Raw genomic sequence first — 10,567 nt, forward strand, 5'->3', positions numbered from 1 at the left:
AATACTACACTAATCATTATAAAATATGTAGTAATCGTTATATCATTATGTAGGAGAACGGTGATCAGGAAAATTTCCACAGACGATATTCGAATGCAACTAGACTAAATTTGCATGATGCGCGCATTCAAGCTCCCCAGAAATATAACACGATTTTTGAATTGGCGTTCATGATTTTACAAAATTAATCCGCCATAATCTAAAAGATCTATAAGAGGATTAGTCGAGGACGTGCGAACACACACCTTTTAATAATTGCTAATTGAATAATACAGTTTCGAAATAATGCAGACAAAATTTGACAGCTCTCACTGTTATAAAACCCGCGCCATTTGCAGTATCCTTCAATTGTACACTTCGAAAGGTAAGGATATGTCAGGCAACTTTTCTACATTAATGTCCAGTAAAATGTGTAGTTTTCGCAGCTTCTAAACCTTATTCAACATTCTTCTGTTTTATAGTTTGGTTGACTTGTATGTTTGTAAAAGCTACGCTCCTTTTCTAATCGCTTGTAAAGAGGTAAGGTTCTAAAGTTAGTACCTATAAATAGCAGCTCGAACAACATAAATTTTAGGCTAGCTATATAATGTATATGCACCATTTTAAATTTGCGGTCGGGCCCTAAAAAAAAATTCCGGACATACAATAAATTTGGAAAAGAGACTTTGTTATATGTTATTGTAGTTTCCGCACCATTAAAAGACTGAACATCGGCGAGAATTATGACCGAGCTTTTAGAATAGTGATTAAAAGTTTAACTCCGTATAACCAAAGGACACAAAATTGTTGTAAAACGTTCGTCAACTACTAGATTTGACTTCTGGGAGTCGGTCACTGTGATTACTATATAATAGCGAATATTTTTATTGTAGATTTTTATGATGTCTTCGAGAAGAACGATATTTCCAATTACCACGCCCGCTGTGAATGAATGCCAGCTCGCGAACGCCATCAAGATGGCTCGGGCGATTAAATTCCCACTGGAAGTTTTCCCGGAGCCAATAACTGAATGGCTGATGGCATTGGCATTTTCCGTGAACACACGGCCAGAATTCATATTGATTGCGGCTATTTCGGTTGTGTCCACTTTGATGGGTCCGAAAACTAAATTAAAGATTCGGAACCGTTATCGGGAGCCGTGCAATCTGTTTACCGTGTGTTTGAGTGAACCTGGGGCCGGAAAATCGCAAGCGTTTGAGATTGCTGTGGAGAGTCCAATCCGCGCGTTGAAGGAGCCAGCTCATTCGATGGTCATCCATGACTTCACGCGGAAAGGACTCTTCCAGCACCTCGTCTCTCACGATGGTAGAGCTCTATTGGCTCATTCTGAAATGAGTTCGTTTTACGAATTCATTTTGAAGAAGCAACAAGAGGGCTCAGGTGAGAGACAGTTATTTTGCAGGCTTTACGATGGCATTGCTGAATGGGCACTAACAAGTGCGTGCACGAATAACAGCAGTTCCGCTGGTAAAGTCGAGAAACGGGAGCGGCGTGAGGTCCTTCTAGAAAGCACTTTGGCCCTTGGTGGGTTCACTCAGCCCGAACCATTTCTGCAGCTGTTTAAACCCCTAGCCAAAACCAAGGATGGGTTTCTTGATAGAATTTTGATATGTTCAATAAAACCTCGCTTGTTACTCGAAGAAGAAGTGGAACAATGGTGTGAAAAACTGGAAGAATACACTACACAAGAGTTCTCCGGTGAGTCGCCTATGTATGTATGCATTTATGCCGTGCCGGTGTATGTATGTTTTTATGCATATAGGTATGTTGTATGTATGTAAACTTTACTCGAAATAACCAACAATTTTTTTTTCAGGCGTATATAAGACAATATTCGACAAGCATGAGAACGGTGTCGAGTATTGTTACTCACCTGAGGCAAAAGAGAAGTATACTGAGTACGCCAATAATCTCTCCAAGAATATGAATGCCCAGTGGGATGAAGAAAGCATTTGTACGGAGAACTTTTCCAAGGACAAAAAAAATTTTATAAGGTATAATAACTATTATGCAGGCAATGCGGTATTGAACACTCGAATACGATATTTAAAATACCATTCTATTACCGGAACACCTTAAAATTGCGGAACCAATTTAGATGAAACAGCGCTCGTGGGACATCTTCAGTTGATGAAATAAAGCTAAAAGCATCATTATTATTAGAAAAAAGCCAATCAGGGCGTAACCTGTATGGATATATTAATTTCAAGCCTCATCATTATTAACATTAACCATCCAATTTAAGCCCAATTTTGAAACGTATATTTTCTAGGATATCATGCGTTCTCCACGTCCTCTTGTCTGTCCTCAGTCATTTTATTGACAATGAGAAAGACGGCGAAGAATGTGATATTGAAAAGGAGATTCCGCGAAACATATTAAGTATTGCAGAGGCAGTCATGGAATATTTTGGAGATCAGCGAAAGGCCTTTATGACGGTATGTATATATATATATATATATATATATATATATATATATATATATATATATATATATATATATATATATATATATTTTTTTTTTTTTTCTATCTTCTAGTTGATAAAACCTGTTTCCAAGGAAAACTCCCGTTCATCATCAACAATTCCGGATGATACAGGATCATCGTCTTCCAGCGAAATCATAAATGCATTCGGGCAGTGGTTTGTGGGCAGGTGTAAAGACTATTCCGAAGAATGTGTAAGTATCCGTTCGATGCATGTTTCTGATACATGAATTTTCGAAGAATGAACTTAGATTGTGATCCGGTATCTGCCCAATAGTCGGTTACATGTGACTATAGGAAAAATAAAACTCTTTTATGATAAATTGATAATTTCATGCAGTCATTTTCAAAACAGTACTTCATTTAAACATCAATAGTTCAAAATTGCACGAATTAATACAAATATTTCAGTAATGAAAATTAACTTTTGTTAAAAAATGTTAACCATTTAGTAAATTCAGCAAAAGATTGATGAGCTTCTTTCTTATCTTTAGATCAGTAAATTTGCCAGAGAAAAGAAAAAGGCGGGTGATAAGGAGCCTAGCAGTATCGCTATACGGATAGAAAGCATTCCGGACGATGGTGGTCAGCCAATCATAGTAGACAAAAGCGAACTAAAAAAAGCAGTCGTGAAAGAAGGAGGGCAGGATCGAGACACATCTTATTTCTTAAATCAGGACGGAAAAAAACAAAAGGCTGGTTGTTTGTCAATTCCATTGGCATCGTTCACAGCACCCCTGAAGCACCAGGTGTTACAAGGTTGGTTTACGACGGAGTTGTATAAGTTAAAAAAAATATATAACACATATATATTATATGTTCAAATTGATTTCTAATTCAAGTTGGTATTTTAAAGTACGTTTAAAAACACAAGAAACTCAGTGTTTCATGCACTCAAGATATCCCAATATCTATTGTTTTCACAATGTATTCGCATGCTCGTTGCCATTCGTGTGGAAACAAACAAATTAGAACATTCTAAATGATTTGTTACAGTTCTCAAAGGTCTGAAGCTTGACACATTGCCACAAGAAATTGGTTCCGGTGACAAGAAAGCGGAGGAATGTAAGCAACATAAATCCCATACTGCAATTATTCCCTGTACAAAATCTATTTTGACAAAAATTTTTAAATTGCTGCAAAATATGAAAGGGAACAATGACCTTAAATCGTTGTCATGTATATTTATTAAAGGTTTGTCTGATGAAGATGAAAATGAAGGAACTGCAACTGACATGAGTGAGCATGACACAGGTAACCGATCAAAAATCTAGTATTTGTATCATAAAACCGTATAATAAAACATAGTTCTATATATACTAAATGCATGAATGTTTTCACGCTTTGTTGAGTGCCATTTTCTGACGTGTGTGTTGGGGGTGTATTTCATTTTGAAAGAGATATTTTTCGTATTTTATTTAAAAGTTTTCCTGCTTCGATTATTTACTGTAGTGGGCAGACAAACTCAAATGTCTATTGGATCCATTGAAGACGAAAATAAAGAAACAGAAAGACGATAGATATGAGTGAGCATGACACAGGTAACCGATCAAAAATCTAGTATTTGTATCATAAAACTGTATAATAAAACAATAGTTCTATATATACTAAATGCATGAATGTTTTCACGCTTTGTTGAGTGCCATTTCCTGACGTGTGTGTTGGGGGTGTATTTCATTTTGATAATACGTGTCTGTCGTGTCATCAATGCAATGTCGGATGCTTCAAGAGATATTATTCGTATTTTATTTTAAAGTTTTCCTGCTTCGATTATTTACTGTAGTGGGCAGACAAACTCAAATGTCAATTGGATCCATTGAAGACGAAAATAAAGAAACAGAAACGACGATAGATATGAGTGAGCATGACACAGGTAACCGATTGGAAATCTAGTATTTGTATCATAAAACCGTATAATAAAACTATAGTTCTATATATACTAAATGCATGAATGTTTTCACGCTTTGTTGAGTGCCATTTTCTGACGTGTGTGTTGGGGATGTATTTCATTTTGAAAATACGTGTCTGTGTGTCATCAATGCAATGTCGGATGCTTCAAAAGATATTATTCGTATTTTACTTAAAAGTTTTCCTGCTTCGATTATTTACTGTAGTGTGCAGACAAACACAAATGTCAACTGGATCCAATGAAGACGAAAATGAAGAAACTGAAACGACGATAGATATGAGTGAAAATGACAGGGGTAACCGATCGGAAATCTAATATTTATATACCAATCGTTATAAATCTTCTTTTTCTAAACTAAAAATATCATATATTTTAGGTAAATCGGACCGATCAAAACGAGAGATGAAAAAATTAACAGACGCCTTGTCGAAGAATGACAGGCCAAGCAAACGCAAAAGACGAAAAAATGCCAAATGACATTTTACTTTTTTTATTATAACTCATTGTTAAGATTGTTAATTAATTGTTACGGCTGTATTATTAGACAATTACCTATAATGGGCAGAGTGTTTATGTAATTATGCCTTTATCAGGGAAAAATCAAATGTAAAAAACATTTATTAAATATAAACTTATCTGGCAGATCGATGATCATCTAAATCAGACTAAAGTAGCCGTAACGGTTTTGAAGAATAAAATGTTTCAAGAAAAGAATAAGTGAAAACGAACACAGAAACACCGAAACACAGAAACATAGAAACATAGAAACACAGAAACATGGAAACATGGAAACACAGAAACATAGAAACACAGAAACATAGAAACATAGAAACACAGAAACACAGAAACATAGAAACATAGAAACGCAGAAACACAGAAACATGCAGAAACATAGAAATGTAGAAACACAGAAACGTAGAAACGTAGAAATGTAGAAACACAGAAACATAGAAACATAGAAACATAGAAACATAGAAACATAGAAACATAGAAACATAGAAACATAAAACATAGAAACATAGAAACATAGAAACATAGAAACACAGAAACGTAGAAATGTAGAAACACAGAAACATGGAAACACAGAAACATAGAAATGTAGAAACACAGAAACGTAGAAATGTAGAAACACAGAAACATAGAAACATAGAAACAGAGAAACACAGAAACGTAGAAACACAGAAACGTAGAAACGTAGAAACGTAGAAATGTAGAAACACAGAAACATGGAAACACAGAAACACATAAACGTAGAAACGTAGAAACACAGAAACACAGAAACACAGAAACGTAGAAACATAGAAATGTAGAAACACAGAAACATAGAAACATAGAAACATAGAAACATAGAAACAGAAACATAGAAACATAGAAACATAGAAACATAGAAAATAGAAACATAGAAACATAGAAACATAGAAACATAGAAACATAGAAACATAGAAACATAGAAACATAGAAACATAGAAACATAGAAACATAGAAACATAGAAACATAGAAACACAGAAACGTAGAAATGTAGAAACACAGAAACACAGAAACATGGAAACACAGAAACACAGAAACGTAGAAACATAGAAACACAGAAACACAGAAACACAGAAACACAGAAACACAGAAACACAGAAACACAGAAACACAGAAACACAGAAATATAGAAACATAGAAACATAGAAACATAGAAACACAGAAACACAGAAACATAGAAACATAGAAATGTAGAAACACAGAAACACAGAAACGTAGAAACATAGAAACAAAGAAACACAGAAACACAGAAACATAGAAACATGGAAACATAGAAACATAGAAACACAGAAACGTAGAAACATAGAAATGTAGAAACACAGAAACGTAGAAATGTAGAAACACAGAAACATAGAAACATAGAAACAGAGAAACATAGAAACACAGAAACATGGAAACACAGAAACACAGAAACGTAGAAACATAGAAAAACAGAAACACAGAAACACAGAAACACAGAAACACAGAAACACAGAAACACAGAAGAAACACAGAAATATAGAAACATAGAAACATAGAAACACAGAAACACAGAAACATAGAAACATAGAAATGTAGAAACACAGAAACACAGAAACGTAGAAACGTAGAAACATAGAAACAAAGAAACACAGAAACATAGAAACATGGAAACATAGAAACATAGAAACACAGAAACGTAGAAACATAGAAATGTAGAAACACAGAAACGTAGAAATGTAGAAACACAGAAACATAGAAACACAGAAACACAGAAACGTAGAAACATAGAAAAACAGAAACACAGAAACACAGAAACACAGAAACACAGAAACACAGAAACACAGAAACACAGAAACACAGAAACACAGAAACACAGAAACACAGAAACACAGAAACACAGAAACACAGAAACACAGAAACACAGAAATATAGAAACATAGAAACATAGAAACACAGAAACACAGAAACATAGAAACATAGAAATGTAGAAACACAGAAACACAGAAACGTAGAAACGTAGAAACATAGAAACAAAGAAACACAGAAACACAGAAACATGGAAACATAGAAACATAGAAACACAGAAACGTAGAAACATAGAAATGTAGAAACACAGAAACGTAGAAATGTAGAAACACAGAAACATAGAAACATAGAAACAGAGAAACATAGAAACACAGAAACACAGAAACGTAGAAACACAGAAACGTAGAAACGTAGAAACGTAGAAATGTAGAAACACAGAAACATGGAAACACAGAAACACAGAAGCGTAGAAACGTAGAAACACAGAAACACAGAAACACAGAAACACAGAAACACAGAAACACAGAAACACAGAAACGTAGAAACATAGAAATGTAGAAACACAGAAACATAGAAACATAGAAACATAGAAACATAGAAACATAGAAACACAGAAACATAGAAACATAGAAACATAGAAACATAGAAACATAGAAACATAGAAACATAGAAACATAGAAACATAGAAACATAGAAACATAGAAACATAGAAACATAGAAACACAGAAACGTAGAAATGTAGAAACACAGAAACACAGAAACACAGAAACATGGAAACACAGAAACGTAGAAACGTAGAAACGTAGAAACACAGAAACGTAGAAACGTAGAAACACAGAAACACAGAAACACAGAAACACAGAAACACAGAAACACAGAAACACAGAAACACAGAAACACAGAAACACAGAAACACAGAAACACAGAAACACAGAAACACAGAAACACAGAAACACAGAAACACAGAAACATAGAAACACAGAAACGTAGAAACCTGGAAACATAGAAACTAGAACCATAGAAATAAGAAACATAGAAACATGGAAACACAGAAAACTGGAAACACTGTGTTATATATTTCCGCGATTCTAATTATATATTCCGTGACCCGTAACATGGGCTTATTCTTTCTGTCTGGTCCAGTGACACGAGTATGTACGACCAATTCCGAATTATTACGAGTGACGCATTGTCGGAAACTCGTTCCGGGTTTTAAAAATTCCGGAGATTCTCATTCCGTGTTTTAAAGATTCCGGAGATTCGCTTTCCGTGTTTTAAAGATCTCCGAGATTCTCATTCCGTGTTTTAAAGATTCCGGAGATTCGCTTTCCGTGTTTTAAAGATCTCCGAGATTCTCATTCCGTGTTTTAAAGATTCCGGAGATTCGCATTCCGTGTTTTAAAGATCTCCGAGATTCTCATTCCGTGTTTTAAAGATTCCGGAATTCTAGTTAGTAATAAAAACTCTAACGGATTGTGCTAGTGGTGAAAGACTTAGAGTTTTTATCACCTTATCAAGACTTTAAAATTTTAATAAAAATGGGCAACTTATTTTTTTGACATTGCAAGAGCTTGAACCACCGCCTATGGACTGACCACTGTCCTAACCCAGTTGGCCTTATACTGGTGGTGAAAGACAAAAGTTTTTTATTCCATTTAATCCTTTCTTTGGAGACTTTGAAATTAAATATAAGAATTTGACACTGCAAGAGCTTGAACCAGCGCCTAAGGACAACCACTCTCCTAACCCACTCGGCCACCGCTGCTGGTGGTGAAAGAAGAAAGTTTTTTATTTCATTTAAAACAGTTTTTGAACAGTTCAAAAAGTCGTCAAAATTGACCAAAATGGTAAGGGGTAAACCTTACTATTTTGAAAATTTTATCATTTTTTCCTAAACAAGAGGAATTTGTCTTAAGCAACTGTGTCTGTCTTGGCCAACTGTGTCAGGACACAGTGCCCAAGACAAATATTCTTTAAACTTCTAAAGACATTTCCAGTCAATCTTGGCAAAATGGTAAGGGGTAAGCCTGACCATTTTGGTCAATTTTGACGACTTTTTCAATGTTCCAAAAACCAACCAAATATGCTCTAAAATGAAAGGTATTAGTCTCAGGAAGCAATTTTTAGCAATTTAAGACAGTTTTTTGAACAGTTTAAAAAGTCTTCAAAATTGACTGGAACTCTTCCGACATGAATTTTGGTGTATTTTCGATTGACAAAGAAAGGCAGTATGGTGTTTGATCATTGATTTTGGAGCACTTCCGACTGGAATTTTGGAGTATTTTCAATTGTGAGTTTAAGGCAAGATGCAAACATTTTTCCAGAGCAGGCAATTTGAACTTCTTTGGAACGATGCAGACGTTATTCATCATAGGTTATGGAGCTCTTCCGACATGAATTTTGTTGTATTTTCGATTGACAAAGAATGGCAGTATGGTGTTTGATCATTGATTATGGAGCACTTCCGACTGGAATTTTGGAGTATATTCAATTGTGAAATATAGGGAAGACTGTAAACATTTTTCCAGAGCAAGCACGTTGAACTTCTTTGGAACGATGTAGACGTTATTCATCATGGGTTATGGAGCTCTTCCGAAATAAATTTTGGTGCATTTTCGATTGACAAAGAAAGGCAGTATGGTGTTTGATCATTAATTATGCAGCACTTCCGACTAGAATTTTAGAATATTTTCAATTGTGAGTTAAAGGCAAGATGCAAACATTTTTCCTGAGAAAGCAATTTGAACTTCTTTGGAATGATGCAGAGCTTACCATTTTGGTCAATTTTGACGACTTTTTCATTGTTCAAAAAACAAACCAAATATGCTCTAAAATGAGAGATATTAAGTCTTAGGAAGCCATTTTTAGGATTTTAAAACAGTTTTTGAACAATTAAAAAATTCGTCAAAATTGACCAAAATGGTAAGGCTTACCCCTTACCATTTTGGTCAATTTTGACGACTTTTTCAATTGTTCAAAAAGTGTCTTAAAATGCTAAAAATGGCTTCCTAACACTAATATCTTTCATTTTAGAGCATATTTGGAACATTGAAAAAGTCGTCATAATTGACCAAAATGGTAAGGCTTACCCCTTACCATTTTGGTCAATTTTGACGACTTTTTCAACTGTTCAAAAAGTGTCTTAAAATGCTAAAAATGGCTTCCTAACACTAATATATTTCATTTTAGAGCATATTTGGAACATTGAAAAAGTCGTCATAATTGACCAAAATGGTAAGGCTTACCCCTTACCATTTTGGTCAATTTTGACGACTTTTTCAACTGTTCAAAAGTGTCTTAAAATGCTAAAAATGGCTTCCTAACACTAATATATTCATTTTAGAGCATATTTGGACATTGAAAAAGTCGTCATAATTGACCAAAATGGTAAGGCTTACCCCTTACCATTTTGGTCAATTTTGACGACTTTTTCAACTGTTCAAAAGGTGTCTTAAAATGCTAAAAATGGCTTCCTAACACTAATATCTTTCATTTTAGAGCATATTGGAACATTGAAAAAGTCGTCATAATTGACCAAAATGGTAAGGCTTACCCCTTACCATTTTGGTCAATTTTGACGACTTTTTCAACTGTTCAAAAGGAGTCTAAATGCTAAAAATGGCTTCCTAACACTATATCTTTCTTTAGAGCATATTTGGAACATTGAAAAAGTCGTCATAATTGACCAAAAGATAAGGCTTACCCTTACCATTTGGTCAATTTTGACGACTTTTTCAACTGTTCAAAAGTGTCTTAAAATGCTAAAAATGGCTTCCTAACACTAATATCTTTCATTTTAGAGCATATTTGGAACATTGAAAAAGTCGTCATAATTGACCAAAATGGTAAGGCTTACCCTTACATTTTGGTCAATT

General features: G+C 34.6%; 1 protein-coding gene and 1 long non-coding RNA gene across 2 annotated transcripts; both read left to right on the top strand.

Annotated features, from left to right (window-relative positions):
- Nucleotides 1-881: 881 nt before the first annotated feature.
- On the top strand, nt 882-3,352 carry LOC114533831. Its single transcript, XM_028555438.1, has 6 exons — nt 882-1,698; nt 1,817-1,994; nt 2,273-2,438; nt 2,541-2,681; nt 2,982-3,246; nt 3,330-3,352. The coding sequence occupies exons 1-6, from the start codon at nt 882-884 to the stop codon at nt 3,350-3,352; spliced, it is 1,590 nt and encodes a 529-aa protein (XP_028411239.1).
- A 135-nt stretch (nt 3,353-3,487) lies between these two features.
- Nucleotides 3,488-3,990, top strand: LOC114533835. The gene is made up of 3 exons (XR_003688091.1): nt 3,488-3,552; nt 3,682-3,741; nt 3,940-3,990. It is a non-coding gene; the product is annotated as an uncharacterized LOC114533835 (long non-coding RNA).
- The last annotated feature ends 6,577 nt before the right edge of the window (nt 3,991-10,567 follow it).

This window comes from Dendronephthya gigantea, unplaced genomic scaffold (assembly GCF_004324835.1).
Source record: "Dendronephthya gigantea isolate DGI-Jeju-01 unplaced genomic scaffold, DenGig_1.0 000095F, whole genome shotgun sequence".
In the NCBI taxonomy this organism is placed as follows: Eukaryota; Metazoa; Cnidaria; class Anthozoa; order Malacalcyonacea; family Nephtheidae; genus Dendronephthya; species Dendronephthya gigantea.